This window comes from Anneissia japonica, unplaced genomic scaffold (genome assembly GCF_011630105.1).
Source record: "Anneissia japonica isolate Jap-2015-1 unplaced genomic scaffold, ASM1163010v1 scaffold128_len593404_cov183, whole genome shotgun sequence".
NCBI lineage: Eukaryota > Metazoa > Echinodermata > Crinoidea > Comatulida > Comatulidae > Anneissia > Anneissia japonica.
In genome coordinates this window covers 35424-61913 of record NW_022713787.1, presented here as the reverse complement: position 1 = coordinate 61913, position 26490 = coordinate 35424, and the positions used below count along the sequence as shown (strand labels likewise).

At 35.4% G+C, this 26490-nt stretch overlaps 1 protein-coding gene across 6 annotated transcripts; it reads right to left on the bottom strand.

Moving 5' to 3' along the window:
- Positions 1-5329: 5329 nt before the first annotated feature.
- LOC117108721 (tubulin monoglycylase TTLL3-like) lies at positions 5330-26239 on the bottom strand. Of its 6 annotated transcripts, XM_033250843.1 has the most exons (19): positions 25527-26238; positions 24699-24782; positions 21571-21757; positions 20977-21087; positions 19911-20080; positions 19173-19335; positions 18339-18427; positions 17557-17685; positions 17019-17133; positions 15954-16121; positions 14744-14939; positions 13135-13283; positions 12464-12704; positions 11952-12174; positions 11142-11354; positions 10080-10338; positions 8740-8759; positions 8039-8113; positions 6936-7103 (listed from the first exon to the last, which is right to left on the bottom strand). In XM_033250843.1, exons 1-19 carry the CDS (start codon positions 25869-25871, stop codon positions 7086-7088), a joined length of 2955 nt encoding a protein of 984 aa, XP_033106734.1. In that variant the 5' UTR covers positions 25872-26238; the 3' UTR covers positions 6936-7085. The 6 variants fall into 6 exon arrangements, with proteins under 6 accessions (XP_033106731.1, XP_033106732.1, XP_033106736.1 ...); XM_033250840.1 differs by lacking the exon at positions 8740-8759 and having other exon boundaries at positions 5330-7103; positions 25527-26236; XM_033250844.1 differs by lacking the exon at positions 8039-8113 and having other exon boundaries at positions 25527-26236.
- Positions 26240-26490: the final 251 nt, after the last annotated feature.

Genomic DNA, 26490 nt, shown 5'->3' with positions numbered 1-26490 from the left:
GGCGGTTTTAAATACACTTGACAATGTTTAATTTCGTGTGCTATTATTGTACACGCACACATGGTGACGTGCGTGTCTGTTAAAATTTGAAAATTCTCCATATTACTATTCAGATAGTTTAAAGAACGTTTCGGGTCATTTTCAGTATTTCAAAACTTTCCACAATTTACCCGCCGTACGTTCATTTCCACGCACACAGCACATATTAAAGCTGGAAATAAGGTTTTGTTACATACTTTGTGATCCTGACACATTATTAATATCAGGAGTCACTCTTTGTGCTATTACCGTGCTCACGGGCGTCAAGACGTACGTGTACACATGCGGAAATCTTTTAAAATGCTCAAAATTATTCTTTAAAAAAAAAAACTAATTACAGCAGTATAAGAGACAATTACAGCATATTTTAGCATATTATGACACTTTTCAATCAGCACCGCGTGATCTTAATGAGGGTCAAAGTGCGGCGGATCACCTAACTCGTCCTCAGTGACGAGTTCAAATCTAGTTTTTAATTAAGTCTGTGACCCATACCACTTTTCAGTAAATTGGTTAATTCAACACGGAATGACCCATTATCCTAATATTACTCATGTCCTGTTGACTGGTTTCCAAATGCTTATTGAAACAAACGTACGTTCAGGCTTTCATTACTATATCCTTTAAAAAGAAAAACTACAGTATTTCATTCAGTTACAACATGTATTCATTCCTGTAGCCCATGGTCCAGAAGTGTGTCCGACAAGGTTGTATTTAGTCCCCTGATTTATTTAATATTTATAGTGAGAAAGCTCTAAGCAAGATCAAGACATGCATAGGGTTACAACTAGGTGGGATAAATTACAACAATTTGAGGTATGCAGACGATACAACTTTAATGTCGGAAGAGAAACTTCAAGAACTTGTTAACATCGTGTCGGGAGAAAGTGAAAAATTGGGATTAGCGTTAAACTGCCAGAAGACCTTCTCTATGGTTTGTACAAAGAAAACGCAGGTTCCACTTTGTCGCTTGAAAGTGAAGGGAAACAGCATAAAACAGAAGGACTGTTTTAAATACTTGGGAAGTTGGATTTCGTCTGATGGACGATCGAATAAGGATATCCAGTATAGGATTTGTGTAGCAAAGCAAACATTTAAGGATATGAAGAACCTTTTTTGTGCGGGGAGAATTGGAATGAAAGTGAAGAAAAGATTGCTGAAATGCTATATCTGGTCAGTGCTTACGTATGGATGTGAATCCTGGACAATAAACAAGGCAATGGAAAAGAAATTAAAAGCTTTGGAAATGTGGTTCTACAGAAGAATGTTGAAGATCTCGTGGGAAAAGAAAATGACAAATGGAGAAGTGTTGCAAAAAGCGAAAACAGAAAGGCAGTTGATGAACACCATAAGAGAAAGACAATGGAGATTTGTTGGACATATTCTAAGAGAAGAAGGTGGAATTGAAAGACATATCATCGAGATGGAATTGAAGGGGAAAAGGGCGAGAGGAAGGCAAAGGATGAAGCTGAATCTGAAGAATGATGTAGAGCTTGGGAATATTGCGAGAGATAGAAAGAGATGGAAAAAGACAGGACAGACACTGACAGACAATCCATGAACGCCTACGGCATAAGATGCTATGGTACATGAAGAAGAAGCCCATGGTCAGTGTTCTCTCGCAGCTGTTTTAGCCATTAATTTTACCAGTAAATGTAACTGGACAGCCAGTAAAAATTTTGAGATTTTAAAATAATAAATCCACTGATTAGGCCTAGGTAATCAGGCTGACCTTCTTTCAATACATGAACATCATTTGAGTTTATACCTAGGCTATAGAGTACCGCAGTCGTGTCGTCACAACACCAGGTGGCGCCCTCTGGACGTTGGTTACCATTCGTTACGCCTAAATGACTTCTTAATCTTAATGGTTTAGAATAGGCTTTCTGGAATAGGCATTTTAAACCTAATAAATAACCATCAATATGTGCTAAAAACACAAAAAGGTGGCATTACATTATCGAACACACATTTAATCACTACCATCTGTAAATTCGTATAGGATCTGTGTGTAAATAATACCTTGCATTTTTAACTTATATATTTTTAACTTCATGGGTTATACACCGAGCTTTGGAAGGTCATTTACCTTAAGGTCATTTGCCTTAATTCAAGTGACCACACATCATTTGGGAATGTTGATGAGTTTCCCAGGTACTAGACAAGGACAGGCAATTACTAATCCTTATTGGTCAGATGGTATGAAAGGTGATGATATATCACATACATTTGTACTTTTACAGACACTCCTCAGTTTGTCCTCCCTGAGTACACATTACTTTCGCTTTCTATCCATTTGTATATATCATCAACAATTGTTTCCCAAGTGTTTTTGTAAATACGCTTTTCACTTGGAATAAATTGTACAGTTCTACATATAAATTAGTGTGGTGTATTTTTATCATCTCATCGTACACTTACACTAAACATCAATTAACATTTACAAAGAAAAATAATAAGATACAACTTCTTAATAATTACGTTGGAAATTGGGATCAATTGTTTGTGAATAAAGAATATGGCATCGGTTGAACGCATTTTGTGTCACTGATATCAACGGAGTAGTATCACATGGTATCGTGACGCAACACTGTACTCTATGGCTATATGTGGTGTTGTTTTTTCAAGTCATTAATCCCCACTCAAAAAGGATAACATCTCACACTGCGTGCATATCTGAATTTTTATGGACAAATTTACCAGTAAAAATGTTTCAATTGGGAGAACACTGCATGGTCATAATGAAAGTAATGTCATCTATAACAAAACATTATTAATAGCAGCATTGTTTAATAGGAACAAAGGCAATATTGTATTTTTTTTTTCAACTTATTCTTCAATCTTGTTAAATTCAGTTTAGGTATTAAATGGTCATATTAAAATAATAAAACTAAAATATATTGTTATTACAGTTTCAACTTGTTAATGACATTAATAATGAAGAGGAGGAAAGTGAAGATATTGACGGAAAAATCGAAGAAGATAATAGTAACATGAGACGACATGGACAAGGAAAGCACATGAAAAGGCTTGAAGATGTACAGGAAGACGAGGAAATTGAAGAAGACGATGACGATGTTTGTTTTGACGTTTTTGCTGAAAGGTGGGTTGTAATATATGATGTTCTTTTTTCTTCTGGCTTTTGAGTTGTTTGTAGGTGGAAAAAGGAACATCATATGGTACAACCCATCTTTCAGCAAAAACGTCAAAACAAACATCGGTAGAACCTTCCTTAACCTGGTCAAAAAGCACTTCCACAAAGACAGCACCTTGCACAATTTGTTCAACAAGAACAACGTAAAAGTTAGCTACAGTTGCACAAGAAACATGGGCAGCACCATCAAAGCCCACAACAACCACCTTCTCCACACATGTACCAACCAAACTATACAACTGTCGGATTAAAGAAGATTGCCCACTCTCGGGAAACTGCCTCACCTCCTAAATTACTGTATTTATAAAGCTCCAATCACAACAAACGAAGAATCAAAGCATTACATCGGGCTCACAGATACCGCATCTAAATCCCGATATACAAATCAAAAGCACACATTCAATGCACCAAAACACAGAAACAGCACAGAACTTTCAAAGTTCATATGGAAACAGCAAAACACAATACAATATCAAATGGTCCATTATTGATAGAGGCCTCATCCTACTCACCCAAAACAAAGCGATGCAATCTATGCAACGCAGAAAAGTTTCATATAATTTATGCAGACAATCTACTTTGAACAAAAGGCACGAACCCCTTTCAAAATGCAGACACCGTGCCAAATTCCTACTCAAAAACACATAATACCTAATTTGCAGCTACACCGGCCCAACTCTACATATACATGTCAAATTTGAAATTCCCTTCACTCCTGAAGATTGCCAAGTGCATGAAACAGCCTGTAGAGTGAAATTAATTTAGTTCCTTATTATTAGTATTATTATATATATATGCATATATGTATATTATATATATAATTTTATATATATATATGCATATATGTATATATTATATATATATATTTTATATATATAAAATAAATTAAAACGGAACAGTACACACACAGGTGTTTAGAATAAAAGAAAAGCATTAATTTTTTAATTGTTTTTCTTTTTTTTTTTTTAAATAGTATTATGGGTTACTATGCACTATTGTTAAGCATTATAAAGTTAGGTACAGGAGTTGTCGGCGACTCGCAGGAAAAGTCTAGTACAATTAAGACTGTGGAATGTGTTTTAATACCCTACCCAAAGCAATCGCATAACGAGGTAGTATCCGTTATATAGACATGTAGGAAGAATGAACATTTTTCAACAACACTGTCTTTATAATTTTTGACAATCGTCATCAGTAACATCCGCGGTTACATTCGATTAGCAAACGGCTTCCTTGATGGTTTTCAAGCGGGAAAATGCTATCATCATGTCTTCACTAAAAATAATCCTTAAAATCTTTTCAAGCAGAATGTTGTGTACAGAATACTGTATTAAACTTTTCAAAGCACAATATCAAGGAGGGAATTTTGAAAAAGGGTACATCAACGCTAAACTCGAATTTTTAATGAAGAACCTCGCAAATGAATAAGAAATATAATTACAAACCGTACTTACTTTATTTTTAAAAGAAGAAATAACAATGTAACAGTAAGGCGAAAATGTTGGTTTGATGTCATTTGTAGGCATATCGTGTTTTTTTTTAAATTTTTTTTTTTTACATTAGTTGATGATGATAGCGGGGGTGATGAAGATGATGATGATAATGAATATGATAGATGATTATGCTCAGTGAAAAAAATCACCTTTCGTGCAGCGCTTATTCGAGAGCAACGCTTATTTGGGGATTTACGGTAAGTTTAAAATGTTTTAAACGACCACAACTATACAACTTTTGTATCTGTTTTAATATCAAATATGACAACAAACATATTTTACATTTAGGGCCTACCGTTAATATTATTTTATATACTAGTCACTACCAAATATGAAATACATTTGTAGATTTCTATAGGCCTACAATACATCATGACAACATACAGTATACATTACAGAACTGGCATTTCAGTGATGAGACAAAAGCTATGAAAAATGCATTGCATCACCAACACACTGATGTACACAAGTTCATGTTCTAAAGACATTTTTACTAATTCTTATTCAAACCAAGGTATTTATATTAATATAAAGTAGCTATTTATATGGAGTGATAAAAGAAATCAAGTTTTGTTCCCTGAAAGACTCTTAAACTCTTGATATTAATAAAATAAACATTGATAATTTTGGTCATTTATATAGCCTTTTATTTCACAAAGCACATAATTACCCTACAGTCATTGAATATTAGAACCAATCTTTTACAATGTACAACCTTCATCACATTCCATGGAAACAGTGGTGGCACCGGCTATTGGGCTAGCCGACGCCAGTCGCGAGGGACAATTGCCCAACCGTTGGACAATCATCATAAAATCTGTCAGGGGTAAAAATAATTAGAATAATTTTCTAAGCCAGAGACAAGTCGCCTCAAAATGCTATTTGCCAGCATCTAGAGGTAATGTAATCTGAATTTCTTTTTTCATAGCCCCAAACCATGTGGAACTGAGATGTGTGCGATTCATCTGTCTGGAAACAATGGACCACCTGTCGGGATAACGCTGACGCCACCAGTGTCCATGGAAAATATTCTTGGCGTTACTTGTTATACAGCACTACCAAATTTGCATTCTAAATTATTCCCCCTTACCCAAGTACCCATTTATACTCTAGTATGAAGGAGGAAAATGCAGATAAAGGAACTGCAAGCCTGTGACCAATTGAAACTTATATACAGTATATGTATTATGATTGTCACAGACACATTTACATAGTACGGTATAAATATTAGATTGTAGCTCACACACCAAAATCAATTTTATTTAATACATTTCACTTAGGGAAAACAAACACTAATGGAATTTAAAGCGGAATGTATAATATACCAAACAAGATAGGTAAACATACAGTAGTTCAACTTATTTCTTTAATTTTTCTTTAAAATTTCTTTAGAATAAAAGCAAGTGATAAACTTTTTACATGATTTCTATATTCTTTATCACCACAAAAAAAAAAGAAATCTCTGTACCAAAGCTTAACACAATTCTATTTTAAAAAAAATACCAAAACCAATTATGTTTGAAATTAACATAGTTATTTAATTCTGCTAAGTTTTACTGAATTTTAATGGATATCTATTTTTAGAAAACCAGTTTTCATTTCATTTCTAAATGACAGGATCGCTTTGTGGAGACCAGAGTATAAGTAATTGGAAGTACCAGGAGATAATGCCATAACTTTGTGGTAATATTCCCAACTCGCATTCAGATATACCTCAAATATCCAACAAATTCAAAAATAATATTTTGAAAATAGTATTCTGCTTTATCCATAAAAAAATATTCTGTGACATTATGATACTTTGTGATACCTAAAGAAATAAGCTGTATTCCTTATCAAATTACATTTTTTACGACTTGAAAAAATAATGATACGAAAATATCCAAGCACCATCATATACCAATAACAACAGAATAGTAGTCCTATATTTATTTGTACTTTACAATATTCACAGAAAACATGTATCTTACAAATTTTAAAGGTTTCTTCTTATTCTCGCATGATCATATGATTTGTGAAAGTCAGCGGAAAACTTCCACTGCAAGCGACTAGACTTATATCACTTGTCTTCAAGATTCCGGCATTTTCTCTTCTAATTCTATTAACATTAGGCCGTGTTTTAGTCCTCAGAAAGCCTGCGTTGCCGACTTTGTGAACGCCCACCAACGGATCATGTCCACTTAGTGTTATCAAGTCACCATGCCTATTACTAATGAACGTGCCACTGCGCATAATCAGTTCTGGTGAGAGGCAGGCACCGTCGCGGTCCTGCTCTGGTGACACCGGTGTGACAACACTGTCCCTTCTGCATGGGCACGTCCTCACGGCATCCTCATCCAGGTCCAATTTGAGACCGTTACCACTACCACACAAGCTGCAGGTATGACCCCAAGCGCCACTTATTGTGCTGCTTGTGCCTAAGATGAAATGTGCGATTGAATGTGGTTAGAACATTACCATGCAAAACGAATATGATTTGACTAATGGTGCATGAAGAAACAGTATTTCCTAAAAGTCATTTTAATTTACACAGGCGTAATAATTCAATGAGTGCTTCCCAGCAACAACTTCAATAAATTTAACTTTAAATTAAAATCATGCAGTGAGTGAAACTTACTGTATTGGACAAAAAGTATAAAAAAGGCGCAATTAAGAAAGTGGCAAGCATTGACATTTCCACATGATCAAATGATAGCTACTCTAAGTGATTCAATATTAATAAAACTCTAAAGATGGTCAGCAGGTGCAAAAAAAAGCTGTATTTACAAAGCAACTGAAAAAATTCACTCTCTTGTTATGTGCAGACTTGGATATGGACACAACATGCAACATTGTAAAATAGAACAGAAGTTGTAGATAAATATTTTATAGAAGTATATAATTTTAACAAATATAATGTAAATGAGTTCCACTAAGTTCTGCATTTGAATTGTTCACAAAAATACCATATGATCATGTAGAACTGCCATTTAAACAAATAGAAATTAACAAACATTACATGCTATTTGGTGTACCTAATCAAGATATACTGTTGCCTGGACATAGTGGCTATAATAATTAAAATCCAGATAGTCTGAAAATCATTTGAAAAATTTACAATCTGTGCCTTTTATTGAAAATTTATAACTCCTGTTATTATTTTTAAAGAGAAATTACACTTTTTATTAGTTTTAAAGGTTGTTTTTTTTTTTTTTGGTGGCAGTACATATGCACAATAAAAACGCTTACATATTTTTAGCAGGATTATGTTAAATTATTTTGTCTTAATTATTGCATTTCAACAAAGCATTATTGAATGTTTGATAATTATTCTTAATATAATATTTATTGATTAGTGCGAAAAAGGACATACAATGCGAGTCATGGTTGCTATCTCGGTGCGAACCAGTTGTATTTGGTTGTTTGATCGACGTATGCGAAGTCGATGCTAAAGGGAAAAGAGATTAACAGTTAGGCAAAATACAAGGAAAACAACTAAAAGAAATTGAAAGTTAGAAATAGGCAAATATACTGGGAAAGGTAACTTAAAAATATCCTTAAAAAAATATAATCTAACAATATATAGGTAAGAAGAAAATCTACAACAAAATTATAATTCTATTACATACATATAACATTAAACCTAGAATTATATTTGTATTTAGAAGAATATCTAGTCATTAGATGAGAAGAATAACAACAAAGTTTGTTCCAGAAATAATAATAAACAAAGGTATATTATAGATTAAAAGCTATAAGCACAACATAATCTGTTATCAAAAAGAAGGGAGCATATAATGCACTATATATTTTCAAACATATAACATTATACAATTGCACTCTATCAAGAAGAAAGACAAATATTTACCTTGGAAAAATTACAATAAAAAAAAAAAAAAAAATCAAAAGCCCATTTAATACCATGCAAAGCAATGCCGGTCAGCCAAGCTGTGTAAAATTTAAGAGTTTAAGGTGATCAAAATGCAAACAACATAATTTATTACAATCATTAAAGTTTGTACCAGGGATAACATAATACCTGAATCTTATTCATATTATTAGGGAATGGTTTACCTGAGTCGCTGATAACTGTTCTATGTACAGCATGAAGCAAGGGATTGAAGAAGAGAAAACAAGATAAAAAATTTTACATAATTATGAACACAAACTACATGATTTTCAACACATTCAGTAAAACAGCATAATGATGATGAGGCACCCTGACAAGAAATGAATTCAGAATTTAAGCATATGAAGCTAATCTACATCTAATCTGTCTCTTTAGATTTCTATATTTGCTGAGATTCAATTTCTTTATTCATAATGTTATTTTTTCACACACATTTTTATCACACTGTAGTAGATAGACAGGCACTGGTTTGAGTCCTTGGGCTTTTAATATGCAGAGCCACTGAGAAAAGCTTTGGGCCTTCGGGGCAGTGCAACTGCCATAACTCAAATGGAAAAGAGTTCTGGGCTGCCTAGGCACTTTGCCAGCTGTACCCTTCCTTCCTCTCAGTGCTACTGCATATCATATCACCATTATGGATTATACACTTTGGAGGTATAGTATTTAGGTGCACATCCATGTTGTAGCACCATGTCGTACATTAAATGAACCTTTTCGTCAAGCCCCACCGCAGCTGCTAAGCTCCCACAAAATGGCAATAGGCAGCTTTTGATTGCACGACGGTAAAACGTAGAATGTAATGACGTCAATAAAAGTCATCTGCGTATGCAAGAACGTTAAGTTCGTGTGGATGCTAGGACGCAATTTGGCCAAACATATGTATGCAGAGAACATAGGACACCCAGTAGGATGGTCAAGCATGAGTGATTCCATTCTAGAGTCACATCAAATCGATAGCTCCCTAGTGTCAATGACTTTGCAAGCACATGCATTTTTAAGACAAGTGTGCTTGTGATAACTTGCGTAGACTCCTGACCCATTCTGATTGGTTAGTTGTTAAGCTTGATCGACACTCCAGAAAGATCTATTACACGATATCATGCACTGGAGTAGACAGTTACACCGTTCGGACTGACACACAAGAAATTCTCATCATTTTTCATCGTATTGTGCTGAAATCTAACCCTACAATTATTATTATCACTTCGTATATTACGCACAGCTTTCAGCTGTTTTAACTTTGAAGTTGTGATTAACTTTTTTGGCATCGGAAATTTATACGATCCAATATTTGGAATTTCAGTAGTCACTTCATGCTCAGTCCTGTTAAACACAGTATAAGCTTTTACCACATTTGTTTTCTTTTTCTGTGATTTCTTATTAGCTAAAGCATCATGAAAACTGGACGTTAAGTCCAATTTTGAGTGCTCTTCGACTCTCACATCATTGTTTACATCCGATAATGAAGTTGTTTTCGTTAATTTGATAATTTCATCTGTAGTACCTGCAAGCTTTTTCTGCACCTCCTCTAAACTTGTGGTTGACTTGCTCATTTGTGCTTCCTTCATATCCCTGCTTTCTCTGCCTGCTTTAGACTCCTTCATGATTTTTGTTCTTTCCGTATGCAGTCTCATTGAATCCGGGTTGCGGTAAGTAAACATGTTCGCAGTGCTTTTCTGTCGGGATAGATAACCTGGTTTCTTGATTGCGGTTCCCTCAACTGATAAATTCATCCCAATATAAGGTGGGGCAGAACCTTGAGGCTGTTTAGAATATGAAAATACAAAAATAATATAATGTTTTAATACTCATTTTGTAGTGGTACGCCCTCAGATACGAACTATTTAAATTACACAAATCAGCAGTGATGTTGGAGTGACATACATAAATAGCCAGAACTATTGCCATTGTTCGTTCAATTAAAGACCAACTAAGGCAACGTCGTACGACACAGCCCGATGCGATTTTTTTGTCACATCATATCTGCGTTGTAAAATATTAAATATCACGTTGGCCTGCATCGTTAGAACACCCCATGCAAATAATAGAACCATCCGTTACACACTACTTCTCTTAGAAGGTGTTAATCATTGTAAGTACTAAACTGGAAAATCAGAATGAAAATATATTTTCCCAGCCGTAGTCAGAAAAAAATAAATAAAACAGTTCCTAATTTTTTGCGTTCACCATTAAGTTGGCAGCCAATTTAATGAATTCATAGCCAAAATCTGGAGCGTTTTGATTCACGTCTCCAAGATGATCACTTGCTTAAGCAATCAAATGTGGCAAAGACAGGGCAAACCAGTCACTCGTCACAAATAGTGTTTCAGAGACACTGGCCAAAACTAACCTTTATTATATCTACAGTATACATCATGATATCCTATTAATTTCCCCATTTTCAAAATTGTTTTTAAAGTAAAGTTCTTGTGTATTGCTTTAATATTTATGAAATAATGTTTTCATGCAATAGGGCACAATTGCAGGACCAATACTACAATTACAGGACCAATACTATATTGTGCAACAATTCATTTTTTGTGAATCCATAAAAATTTTGACCTACCTGCTTAAATGCAAGTTCAAAGTGTCCTGTGTCGCATGACTTATCTTGACGCCTGTCTAACACAATTTTCATGGTATCCTCGATAACATCAAAGCACATCTGTTCTGTGATCTTCGTTGTTGCTCCCATTGCAGGACTCGAGTTGATCTCAATTAACCAGGGTTTGAAGTCTTCGGTCAACATGAAATCTGCACCATATACCTCAAAGGAATGCTGTAAATCAATAACAATTATAGACTCTGTTGAAGTTGAATGAACGGATGGATGAATTTATTGGGTGTAAACACCAAGAATAACCAACAAAAGTCTCAAGAAGACATTTCCAGTGGGATCCTTCTGGTGGTGATTGGGCTGTACACCGGGAGACAATTCCAAACTCTTTCTGAAAAGTGTACTGCCTTCTTTAACATGCACACAGGCCATAATGCACGTAGTGGGTCAGTGGGTCATTGTGAATAGCATTGCAGCCCTTCAGCTAAAACACAAGGAGAGCAGCGAAAGGAATTGAACTGCGGACTTATATCTCTCCACAGTGGCTACCACCAATTTAAGCAACATCATCATGAACTTAACCTTATCTAAAAGCATCTTGAGGCTTTAACTAAACTGAAGTCACCCCTACCCACCCTTCTGCAACTTGACTGATCGATTGACATTATCTGGCCTTTGGAAACTTTGGAAGCACTTGTGAGCAAAACATTGTGAGTCGCGAGATTTGTATGAGCACTCCTTGCGATTGAAGTCACCTAATAATCGCAAATTGCTTTCAGTTGCCCATATTCTTTTAGGGTTCCACTGAAAGTCACCTACCTTTCTTGGCTCCACAATATCCTGAGCACAAAGGAGCGCATCAACAATCGCTCTCTTCATGCCTGGATAAACCAAGTCCATCCAGACGTTGCCACAATCCCTCTCCTCCAGATACTCAATGAACTGAGTATTAGTCCACATGTTGTCCTCAGGCAGTTCGGAGCAGCGTGTTGGATTGTTAGTGTAGTGCTTCTGTACCGACTGGTTAGACAGGTGAATCGCACTGTTTGGAAGACAAATTTATTGAATTACATTCAATGAAAGCCTTTGAAGCAGGGGTAAGATGACAGCTACTAGGTAATGCATGCCTTACTGACGTGTAATGTTTCATTTCATGTATTTGCATACAGACTAACAGTGAATCACCACCACTAACAGACTGGTATAAAACTTGACTTGCGAAACAGACATGGATTTACATTCGGAAACATTCCAAGACAAGCCCCAGTGACCACTCCATGCAACGGAAGTTTCAAGATCTGATATTGCACAGTACTAATTATTAAACTTACGTATCAAAGTCATCCAGCGTATATGGCTGTGTACAAAACCTCAAATAACAATCCTTATAGAACCAAACAGTCAATGCATTCCAATCCGTCACTAAGAACCACTGCCGAATATCAAACTTTGTATTGTAGACCAATAGAGGGCGCTCTATATACTTCTGAACAACCCACTTTCCTTCCTTTTGAACTATAGGATTCCCTACTAGCTTTACGATGTCTTCTAGTCGATTCATACACATTATTCCTGAGACAAAATAAAATATCAATGAATCAATGATGAATGTTGATAAAGTAAGAAACAAGAACAAAATTCTGCACTCAACACAACATTCTCTTATTCTCTTATTGAACAAAAGTTTAAGCTTTGTTTTGTTTCAATACTCGGATAAGAGAAATCATAATTATTTGTTTGTATCTTGGTATTTGCACAAAAATATCCTTGTTAAAGCTCTTACTATAAAGGTCATTTCCATCACTTAAAATTCCTCGATATCAACACACACAACCGTTTCATGTGGAGTAAAAAGATGCCGCATACCTCATCTTGGTAATCAGACAATCAACCAATGATAAGATAACTATCTCGACTTTCAGTAGAAACACATCCATGAGGTCGCAGAGTTTTGAGTATGTACTTCGTTCTTATGCTTTCACAAAATATATAATTTGTTTACCTCTCCCTCGTGATTTTGCTCCGGGCTTGATAATCCATACATTCTTAACTCCATCCAAGTCAATCTGTGGTAAGTAATTCCTGAGACGGTTGAGCAAGGCCTGGCTATAATCAATGTGTTGGCTTGCCTCGCTTATAATGCCATCATCACTATTTCATTTATAAAATACAATAGAAAGATTACTACGCTGGTACATACCAATTATTGATAAGCAATTCTAAATGGTAATGTTACGATAGTTTTACATTTAGTAGAAAAATACTATATACATGGAAAAGGGAATAGCACAATAAACAAGGAGCATAGTCAAAAAAAGGCATATTGAGTCATTAAATGAATGGATTTAATAAGCTTGTAGTGTATCAATAACACAGTAAACCAAATAAGAACAAAGTCATAACTCAAATTATCAATCTGAGCATTTAATGTAAAACAGAAACATAGATTTTAGTGTATTTTGTTGGTTTGGATTAAATTTATTCGGAGTGAAATACACCATAGCCCACAAGTTTGAAGACTTGTTTTTCCAATGGGATCCTTCTGTTGGTAAATGAGGCTTGGCATTTCAAAACAAGCGTAATGTCGCTATTTGTTAAACTGAGTAACAAGCATAATAATGTGGCAGTACAGCATTGCATACTTTAGGATTAGATTTGGATTGGATTTATTCAGTGTAAACACCACAGTATTGCATACTTTAGGATTAGATTTGGATTGGATTTATTCGGTGTAAACACCAAGGATAGCCCACGAAAATCTAGAAGACTTATTTCCAGTGGGGTCCTTCTGGTGGTGATTGGGCAGTACACTGGGAGACAATCCCCTACACTTTTCCGAAGAGTGTACTGCGTTCTTTAACGTGCACATAATGCTATAATGCACAAGGGACCAACGGCTTAAATGTCTCATCCGAAAGACGATGCGATATTGTAACTTGTATTTCAGCCCTCTAGCTGAAACACAAGGAGAGGCAGCGATGGAAATTGAACTGGGGACCTAGAGATCTAGTACAGAGAAGCTGTAATACTTTTACTCATAACTTTGGCAATTCCAGTGAATGACCCATCATTTTAAAGCTTGCAATGTGGAGAATGAACTTGAATGAACTATATATATACTGTCTCTTATACACATCTAGATGTGTATAAGAGACAGCATCATGATATCCTATTAATTTCCCCATTTTCAAAATTGTTTTTAAAGTAAAGTTCTTGTGTATTGCTTTAATATTTATGAAATAATGTTTTCATGCAATAGGGCACAAAATACAATACCTGTCTCTTATACACATCTAGATGTGTATAAGAGACAGGTACAATAGGAGACAATCTCAAACTCTGTGTGTGTGTACTGACATTATTCAACTTGAACATGGTCCTTATAGCACACATGTTCATTAGTTTAACGCCTCATTCTGAAGGCGGTGTACTATCAAGATTTGCAATTTAGCCCCTCCAGCTAAAGGACAGCAGCAGATGGTAATGAATTGCGGAAAATTGTATACACTCACGAAATGCATTTATAAATTCTGACAGAATTATTGAAAAACATCAGTCAAATTTCACACCAAATTGATTTAAAAAAAAAAATTAAATGTTTTGAAACTCACAATATTAATTGATAGTACTGTAGTATAAAATCTTCCCATTCTTTAGCTGTTAAAACTGGTGGGGTATCCAGTCCAATATCTATATCTTCGTGGTCACGTTCTCCTAAAAATGTCTCAACGACTTTCTGAGCCGTCTCTACCAAGGCAGGCTGTAAGACCTTTTTCTCTTCTTTCTTTTTAGTTTTTGGTGATTGCACTAAAAATAAAGAAGGCACAATTTACTGCAACAAGTCTAATAAAAAATATTTTCATAGTTTATTGTAGTTAATTGTTTCTGTACCCCAGAAAATTATCAGATCAGATAAAACATTACATTTAGCATTACTAAAATGAAGAAGACATTCACTATTTATATCTTAAAATGCTTAATCAGATAAATACTACTTTAACACAATTAAAATGGAATTCACTATTAACATGTTAGAAAACTTCAACTCAAGGGGTCATCGCGCTGTGACCTCTACAAAATCTGTGCCCCAGTAAACACTAGGGAGCTTTCGATGGCACGAAGATGATAATGACGTTACTAAGAATCAGCTGCACGTGCGAAAATGATGAGTTCTTGAAGTCATTTATATTCTGGGACGCAGACTGCCCTGAATCTACATTGTGCTGAAAACGTAGGACAATCATAGATGAGTGAATCCATCCTAGCATCACATTGGAGCAAAAATCAAAAGTTGCCTTATGACAGAGCACCAATGCTTCCCATTGGCTGACTAAAGGAATTCAGGTTATGATTCATGTGAATATGCACAAATGGTGATAAAATAGCATATAGAATATGTAACAATAGCCACTGCCTTTTTTTTTCTTAGGCAGTCATTATGGTTACACCTCTTAAATTGCCAATTTTGATTGGATGATGTTGTATGTATGGATTGGATTTGACAATAAACATCCAATCAGAATTATGAATTCATTTAAAACTGGTGTAACAACAGCCTCTGCCATTTTCTTTTGCTCTGTTGCTTATGTGGCATGCAGATAGATTCACTCACAGATAGAATCTACATTTGCTTCCGACGAGCGATAGACAATGCAACGCCGTCTGCTGTTTGAGTGGCAATCTGAACGGATCCTCATTAAAAAGACAATCCATTGGGTCTGCGTCTTCGCATGCAGTTTTCGTCGTGTTGCGGTCGCGTCGTTGTCGCACACAGTGAGTAATCGGCTTTACTGTTAGTTTCAGCAAGGTTACGTTTCTTACCTTTAGGAGAGCATTTGCTGCTTTCATTTGTTTGAGGGTGTGGAGTGGCTTCGGGTGATTGACACTTTGCCTTTTCATCTAACATCATGTCTTCTAAATTTATATCTAGTTCACGGTTTTGTACGACCCATTTCAGTATACTTATTGCTGCTGTGAGTCTGTAATCGTCTGGAAACAAAAAATTGAAAACACTATTACATTTCAAAACAAACTGATAATTGGACATTTGTGTTCAACAAAACCAGACGCTTGTCTTCAAATCAGTTAAGATTTCCATGTATTGATATTAATTATGTTGGACTAAAAACGTAAATTACTTTTAATCATATCTTCTTCATTTGTTATCTGATTTTTACGATGTTTGCATAAATTATTAGCTGTTGACCTCTGGACTACAAGGATCTAATAATCTCATTTTTTATTTTTTGAGTAGGTCACATTTACATCCTAAAAAAAACCAAAAAAAAAACAACAACAAAAATATAAAAGATTCTTCACAAAACATTACAAAACACAACTTAAATACAATACAATGCAAAACTAGTAAATGCAGCCACACCTCCATAGCCAGTCATGGGGTCAAGAAACGAGCGTTGTGTCGCGGCCCTTTTCCTACCAATTCTTTCACCACTACACACAAGTATGCAATCATCGAGTTTTAGAGCTAAATTGACAACAGAGTATGAACCCATGTATGGACATGAAAAAAAGAATTCAAAATCACAGAGGTGTATTTTATCAGCAACAAAATCTTCACAAGTACAAGATGTTAGTGTACATGTACAGTGTTGTATCCAGGGATTCGAAATAGAGGGGGCCTAGAGAGTCATTTTACAAATGGAGCTTCACACCACCTCAGCCCCACCATGGCTTGGGCCGAGGTATACAATTTTATAATTATGGCACTTCTAGATGGCCAAAAATGTTATTCTCAGACAAAAAATATTGATGCAATTTTTTTTTTCCATTAAGAAAAAAAAATTCAATGTGGCCTGGGCCAGTTGTCCCCCTCTCCCTGAATCCGCCACTGGTGTGTGCATGTATTTTTTGGTGCAAGCCACTAACCTATAAAAGCAGTTCTTTCTTCATCATTGCACACTTTGTAACATCTAGGGAAGAACTCATCTGGATTAAGATTATCGAACCAATGTAAGTTGCGTAGATTTGTACATAGACCAACCTGCATAATAGAGGAAAAATGTCAACGTACTATGACATTCTAATAATGATAATTACAACCATAATAAAATTAACATAAACAAATGTCATTAAAAGGCAATTGTGGCAAAATTTCATTTCATTAATTTTTTTTTCCTCAAATTTCTCAAAAACAAAACAAAAATTACAATTTAAAATGGTGCTGAGAAGCTATTCCAAAAAAGTAAAGCAAATTACGAAGTTGGTCTCTACTTGTCCTATCCTGATTAAATACCAATTTGTACATTGTTCAGTATGTTGTTGTGCAAAATGCTTAAGAAACAAACAAGTTTACTATCAATCACACTCAAAGAAAGCACCATGTTAGCAAACAATATTAATAAATGATTAAATTGTTATACACTGTATTGAGTACAGAGCTTCATTGCTGTTTTGCTTTTTTTACCTTTGTAGTAAAAGATCCATTCTTTGCAAAATGATTAACGATTGTGTCTTTCCGTAGTAATTTGAAATCTATTGAATCCCTTCGACAAGTCCACATGAAGTTGGGAGTAGCATTGCGTACAACACGTGACTGAAAATAAAATGAAATATAAAATAAATTTGATTGAATAGCTGTTCTATAAACTAGTTGCAGCTACTCAATTATTATATGCTCTTATATATATTGCTGAGCTACAAGCGTTATAAAGAGGAGTGGTTATGGCCCAGAATCTCAACATTGAGGTCAGGTTTTGAAACACTGTGCATTTTTGTTGTGTCTTCGGGCAAGTTAATTTATCTATATTTTCTTTCTACAGCATTCCACAATCTGGCCCCAACTGCCATATAAAATGGCGTTGCTATTTAAGTTATTTACCATATTCACATGCTAATTGCCCATGTTTTGTGTATTGAAATAAATCTGTTGCATGATGAACCCGATGTGGATAGCTGTGTTTCTTACATCAACACCAAGAAAAAAGAGGTGGGAACTCTGTGATATGAACTCCACCGGTTTCGAATTCACCTTTACAAAAGAATATTTTATGTTCTTAAAGAGTGCATCAAGTTGGTGGGCATCTTAAAATATTTCTGTACATAATTATATGAAATAATTGAATCAATATGCTAAATATATTAAATTCATATAAGATACTATACTTCCCTTAATTTGTCTTAAAAAAATTAAAAAAAATTACAATAGCACATATTTCATAAATATTTAATTAATGATGAGTTAATTACCATTGTGCCATACAAGCCATCTGAGTCGCCTGGAAAATTTTCCTCATCATCACTATCACCATGACAACCATTATCCTGATCTTGATCATCTAGTAACAAAATAAAAAATATTCTATATTTATTTCTAATAGTATATGATTAACATGAATTCATGTGCAGCTTTTTTGACTTCTGAAAATAAATTTATGGAATTGCAAAATTTTAGAGGACATTGGGATTAACACCAAATACTGCCTCACGCTGCATTGGTCAATGAATCTATCTGCGCTCTGTGCGAGGGCTTGAGAACCCGATGCTGTCTGCTGAATGCATAGCAGCAGTCTGAGTAAATCGTTATTGAAAACGATCAACTACGCATCTTGACACGTTGCAGTCTCCACCCATTCGGATGATGCAGTGTGTGTCCAGCTTTAGATATTTCCAATCACGAAGTCCTAGCAGTTCACAACTGGGAAATATAACATTCTTCCCCAAAGCCAGAATCTAACTTCAGTCACTAATGAAGCTCTGTACACAACTTATGTGACAAATTTGTGCGCCTATATATGGGTATGATGATGTCATATTCTTCTTCTTATCGAGTTTATTTCATACTCCGTAGAGCCATGTCTATTTTGGTCTAAAAACATGACATTAGGATTCTTGCGTGGTGAAAGGATTGGTAGGAACAGGGCCGCGATGTGAACGCTCCTTTCTGTCATATTATACCCAAATATGGGCATATCACATTTATTTGTCACATAAATTAGATCGTGTAGACAGCGTTTAAGACCTTAGCTGAGCAGCTTCGCTGGATGAACTATCCTTAAGTACCGTTATAAATCCAAAACTTACCATCATTATCTGAGTCGTCAGAATCGTAATCGCTGGTTGCGGTTTTCTTTGCCTTGTGAGAGTGTGGAGCCATGCTGCGATACTGCTTCTCAACCCACTCACGATTCCTCAAACACTCACGGACAACAGGGTATGGGCCTTGAATTGAGAATACCTTCTTCAACTGAATCAGAAAAGTACGGTTATTATTCGTTAGTAATTTACTTTATTAAGTACATCAAACAGTATACAATAGAAAACAAAGAGATCCTACTCCTGTTTGTAAGTACATCATTTCTCCAGCGACGATGGAAGTCTTATTGTCCGGTTGAAGTGCGCCTCCACACAAAACAATGGCCGTATTCAACTGGTCATTCTTCGTTAAACCACGCCCACCTGCGCAGTGGTAAAATCGTACTTAACAAAGACGACCAGTCGAATAGAAAACTGGTAAATACTCGACAAAACAAAATGGCTGCATAGTAACAATGATCTATTGCCCTCTGCGAAAGAATTGTATCTAGCAGTGGGAAATAGATTAAGAAACCATGTAAGCCTCTACTGGGTAACTAGAAGTGACAGCCCGCCACACCGGGTGTCATCCCATAGCTGCGTATAAGAGCGTATTGTTTGTTCACGCACACAACAAGCGTACTATGCTCTCTTACCCTTCTGTACTCTTTGCTTGAACCTTTTCATCCTCACGGGGACATATATAACACCTATACTATATTATTACTACAACATTTTCTATAGTACCTTAATTGCTTTTTCTGCACAAATTTTTGCAGTTTGCATCTTGTCGAATGTGAGAGAACCACTGTTGCTTAGTCGTTTCAGGTTATACTTTGACCTCCTTGGGCTCATTTCAGGAGATGATGCTGTTTTACTTCGGACATGCTGGTTAGTGCTGCACGCATTCTCGGTGTCTGTAAAAAAAATACCGTCAAATGTTATTTTGAAGAGTTATGAAGACAAAATATGGCTTTCGGTAAAGAAATTTATGAAAAATAGCTGAAATTTGTTACGGTCAATCCAGACAGCATTGTACGATGCAGCTCAAAACATTAGACCTTACTAAACGTGTCAATCAAACTTAACAACAGAACAAAAACATGTGTTGCCCCACAAAATGCATGTGTTATTTGATACTGTCCTTTTGTTGACCTTAGCAACAGTATCCAAGGGGTGGAGCTTAGTGGAAAGGTCTACTTATCATTGGGGACAGCCTTAGGTCATGGTAAGAATATTAAGCAAGAGTATTAAGTGTTTAATATTCTACAAGGAGACTGTCTACGAAGCAGTCCCAGGACAACTTATTGAATCGTATCTTAGTTTAACTCACACAACCCACATGATGATAAATAGTATTTGGCTATGTCATTTGACACTGTCGGAGTTGGCCTTATGTTGGGTTGCTCTAACTATTAAGCACCAAAAAATACATGTACATCTTGAAAAAAAAAACAGCAAATCATATGTAAATTGCTTATTAACTATTCTACTGTAATTGTCTTCCGAATTAAACATTTGCATGCTTACCTGTGCATGCTCACCTGTTATGCCCAACTGTACATGCTCACCTGTAATGCCTACCTGTGCATGCTCACCTGTTATGCCCACCTGTGCATGCTCATCTGTAATGCCTACCTATGCATGCTCACCTGTGCATATCATTTGTTTGTGTCCATCTGTGCATGCCCATTTATGTATAACTAACCTGTGCATGTCAAACCTGTTTGTGTTTACCTGTGTGCGACCACCTATGCATAGCCACTAGTGCTTTAGTCACTTGTGCATGCACATTTTGAAGTCTAATCCTTACCTTCTGGAGGGTGGGTGGTACTCCTTTTATGAAATCCTGAAGGGTTTGTTTTTGGTAAGACTGGTTTTTGTTTCTTCATTGCACTTGATGACCCAGTAGATGAGTAGGGACCTGTCAAAATGTTCATAAATTTGCATAAATTACAAATGGTTATGAACTCAGTTCTATACAGCATGGAAGTACTGTATCAGACATAGCGTAAAATTGGAACAGTGGCCCACTTCATTTTTCAATTGATTTTTCCTTTCAATTTCAGTCTGTCTGATTTTACATCTACTGATGGTACATAGTACCATCTGCCAAATTATAAATAAATATGATTACATAATTCAGATAATTAATTATTATAATATATTCCTTTATAATTTCCAACCATGTTCATAACTTAAGCAGACAGAAAATAAAATTACATTTTATTCACTACTGCTGAATATTAACAGAATTTTCAGTGATAATCGATAGAACAGATGTCTAAAAAATGGTTTAAATAAAAAATAGTTAATATTCCTGGGGCATTATCGGGTGGTTAGCCTATTATTATGCTAAAATTATTAATTAACATATTTTGTTATTGCATTATTATTCAAACCCTACCTTCTGTTAGCCTTTGAAGCTGATGCTTGGAAGACCTTACTGGGTTTAACATATTGGAATGCATGGAGACAGAGCCGACAATTCCGACTTTAACGCCATCTAGATCGGTGTGTTTTCTTCCGCAGTCGAGAATGTTTGGGGTTGAATTGGGAGTGCCCCAAGCTAACTGCTGAGAACTGTTGACATTCTGAAGATAAAAAAAAATACAGTGACTGTATGAACTCATGTTTTTTATTCCACAATGAAATTAAATAGAGAGCGATGAACCGTAGGAAATATGAAGGCATGTACGAATGAGCATCTTCAAGACTCCATGAATTTCTCCATGTGTATTTAAGCTTATAAAAACTGTAATCTTTGAGTAAATTTAATTTTCAGTGAATATATCTATTAAAATCTTCAGAAACACACCACACAGTATACTGTACTGTGTAAAAATAATGACCAAAGCACAGTGACATCCTAATTTTCTGCTATAATAAAGCAGAATAAAAATCTGAGTAAAATAACACTATAGAACATCAAATAAAACTGGATGCCATTTAAGAATTGACTAGGATTTACTACAGACTCATTTTAAATGAAAATGAACACAACTCACATTTAACAACAAAATCCAGCACCACCATGGTCTCTAATCTAATGGTGAAATACAGAGACTAAACGCACACTGGGTGGGGAAATATAACGAGATGCTGCCTCAAAACAGAATAACAAAAACGAGTAGGCAGCAAACGACTTCTAGTGAACAGTGAGTGGAAAGCCGCTAGCCAATGCAAGGCTTGGTTAATGAAATGAATTCTAAATGATGCACACTGCAGCTTTCTCAGCTGGATGACTCATAGACAGGCAATCAGACAGCATAACCGCAACCAGCACAATGCAAATATCACATCACATTGTGATAATGAACGCTTAAAAATTATATTCTGTCTCTAGTATAAGCCCATCCCTTAAGACATAATGGTATGGCCTTTTACTCTGTACTCACAAAAGATGCAAAAAAACATGTGACTAGGTTTTAAGAAATAAATTAAAATACAATGTTTCCATAGTATAAGCCCAAACCAATATATAATGGGGTGAGCATTTACTAAAACAAATACATCCAAACAAAAAAATGAATTTATTAATTATAATTTAAGAATTTTATTACTATGAAGCACACTTTGTAGAATTAGTTTTAAAAAAAGCTAATCGGTGAGCTTATTATTGGGGGGGGGGGAATATTTTGTATGAAAAATTAGTGAAAAGTTGGGCTTGTATATGAGGCAGGTCTTAAAGTAATGCATTTTATATTATGTTAAATCAAGGGCATTCTGTAAACATTATAAAAAATGTGCTTGCATTCATTAAAAATTAATTTCATGCAAAAATTCTGATTTGCAGGGGAATGGTGCGGTGGTGTTTGAATCCACTTCGTTTTTTTTTTCTTTTTGGGTTTGTCCTTGGTTAGTGTACTTCTTGTTTCAGAAACTAGATAAATTTGTCAACAATTTACTGTAACACTTAAAGCGTTCTTATCTTAATAAAATAGCACTATAATCAAATTAAAGTCGCATTATTATTATTTCGTTAAACTCAGAAATTATTAATAACAAACTGAAGAGCGGTTCTTTTCTTTAAGCCTTCTCATTTTTAATTTGATTACAATTTTATTACTATTATATTGCCTTAGCAAATAGATTTGTAGTTACAAATTGATTTTCTAAAACACTGAAAACACTGAAAGAAATTAATTTTATAGAAGAATTCTATTTCTTTAAACTCAGTAATTATTAATAAGCTGAAGAGCAGTTCTTTTCTTCAAGCTTTCTCATTTTGATTTTGTTTATTACTATTATATTGCCTATAGCAAATAGCATTGTATTTTAAATAACTTGTACTACTCGTTAATCCACAGCTGTATGTCATTTACCTTTAAAACCCTTATAGTGCTCCCTTTTTGAATGATTTTATATGATAGGAAGATTTCTTAATCACAAGGAAGATTTCTTAATCACAATGCTGTTTGAGGTGTTATTCATTATTATTTTCCATTAATAAAACATAAGAGAAAAATGACAAGCAATACAGTACTTAAACAGATGGAGGAGATGTGTAACTAAAACCATAAACGGTTGTAGATTATAAATCAAGACCTAATTTAGCTCTCTCTCAGTTTCTGACAGACGATGGAAGACTAGAGAAAAACGTGTTAAGACTTCGTACATTTTCTTTCAGGGCTAATTAATAAGATCAATTCCGCAGCCACAGATCCTGTAGACTGGCAAGTGCTTAAAAAAGGTTGATTTTGATCATGGGTACGTTTCTGTAAATTTACAATCGTAAGTTGATTATCTGACTTATTATGCACAAGTTTCCAAAAATATGGAATATGTAAAAAACAATTCAGTTTGTTTATACGCATAAAAGTGTACCATCTTTTTCAATTCAGCATTCTCCTGAAAGCTGCGGCCAATTAAATTACTTGCTTCTAACCATCTGTTTCAAGTTTAGTCCCGAAACCTTTATTTGAAAATACAGGGATGGTGTTCGGTGGAGGATAGTTTTACTTCCAGTTTAAGTTTCAGGTAAAGATTAGTTTTAGTTTTAGTTGAGATGTCCTGGATATGAAGTTAAAATGTACGCACTCGAGCCGACGGTGACAAACTGGAAAGCCCACACAGTACGGCCTTAGCGGCATTTTGGTGGGCAGGTGGATGGTCACCCGCAGCAGCAATAAAAAAAATAGCTGAACAAAGGGTGGATGAGCTCATCAGAGTCAACAGCCAAACCATGCTTAGTTTATAGAGTAAAATTAGTCTGTCTTTAGGATTAGATTATACTTTCTTATTTTTTCATGTTTATGTTAAGTGCATAGAGGTCTCCAAAATATGTGCTCTATAAAGTCGACCATATTATTATAAAATAAACATATACTGAAAGTTGATTTTTCCCTTGTCAGTTTGTTTCACTTCAGTTATCTTGCATAAATAAAAGTGAAGGCTTACTGTGTGAAAGCCTGCAAGAGCATCAGTTTTATTTATTGCACCATTTATTTAGAAAAAGTACCTGTTGGTCGTAAAAATGTGCATCTTAAAATACAATTTTTTTTTTTTACAAATTACCTGCAGTGTGTTGCTTACCTCTTTCTCCTTTTGTTTCTTTACTCGATGAAGTGTCACTGGTGATAATCTGGCTCTGAATGGTGGAACTTTACTTTGTTCAATCTGGAGAATTTCAATTTTTTTTTAAATAGGCAAAATTAAAATTACAGTATATGTTTTGCAGAGGTTAAAAAAAATTCAAACATCATGTCTAGGAAATGACACTAAAGGTTAAAGTAAGCAAAACCTAATTTTTGGCAAAATCTATGCAGAAATCGGCCGGTATTCTCCTAAATTTGCGGACAGATTTATAGGCCAAATTTTTGGGATAAATGTACTTTTTATAGTTAGCATATAAGTACTGTAATTTCATTCTCCAAACTAGCCTAACCCTCTGTTCCACTGGGGTTGTCTGACCCCATACCAGGTCATTCAGATCGGGGTCTTCATTAGGCCACGAGAAAGATCGATTTGACCCGTAAATGACCTCAGCAGTGATCGGCGATCATGGTGCGATGTGGCCAGGCCTGCCTTCGCTCGGTGTTCGCGACGAGTGATCAGTGATGAATAGATCGTTTTTCTGTCTGTTTACGGCTTAGAAAGTCCATTTTTTAAAACGAAGTATATTTTTTTTCAAAATAATGAACTTTTCAAAATAATGAAAATTTTCGTGCGGTAGCTTTTTAGGCATGCGGCGGTGGACGCAAACCTACAACTTTCATTCCCGTGGCCTTAAAAAAAGATGCAAAATTTGTGAATTTTGTAACAATGCAGGAACAGCAATAAATAAAAGGGGGAACAAGTGAGGGTCAGGTGTTGTGGACAGGCTGACTTGCATTCAAATTCTTGTCCACTTTGTTGACTTACCAATTGCCTCTGCTTTTGTAGGTGGAGTTCCTGTCTGGCCATGAATGTTGTTCCAAGGTTTTCTGCAATTCTTACGCTAGTTGAGCTCATACGTGGCTTAAAACTAAAATCAAGATTTGGAGTGGAATTAACTGCACGATTTACCACTGCTGGCACAGCACCAACAGAGGAGACCAAACGTTGTTGTTCGGGATTGTATTTTGACTGTCTCTCCTTTGCCAATCGAATACTTGTGGCATTTAGTTTTGGTGCAAATGTTAACTCAGTTTCAAAAGTAAATCTGTTGTGTGCAGTTATAACACCACTCGAACGCGCAGAATCTGATCCAGTTTTCACCTTCATCATTGCAACCCCAAGCCAAGGCCCACAGGCCTGGTGGTTAGGCTACAACAATAACAATGGTCCCGGGGCAAAAGCCGCGATACTCGTGTGTTAATGTTTTGATCAATGCCCTGCTGCTGACAAGTTTTTTTAGCGACAGGATCTGGTTGGATTTGTGCTACCATTCCAATGACCTGGATACATTTTCCATGAATTTTACAGGAAATATATCCAATTAAATTTACACTTCGTCCACCATGATTCCTTCTCCAATGTACCACTTTATACCAAGAAACAAACCTTTTCAGCTAGCTAAGTCGTAGCCTTGCTGCTAAAGTTTCACTGCCAAAATCCAATAACATCGTGTGTATCACCATGGACGCGGATAAACGTATGCATAATTCATGAGCTATTATGACGATAAATTGTGTAACGATGCTGCCTACCGTTTACACATGAATCAATATCACCTTGAATTGATACCATGGGTTTTATTATTGTCCTGATTATTTGGTTGGCATAGCCCATAATGGATTATATTAGTCTACCGTACAAGTATTTTTATGTAAATACAGTGGTTGGTATGGGCGTATGCTGACGATAAGATGGTCTACAGTTGAGCGAATTAATGCTCTTGAGAGAA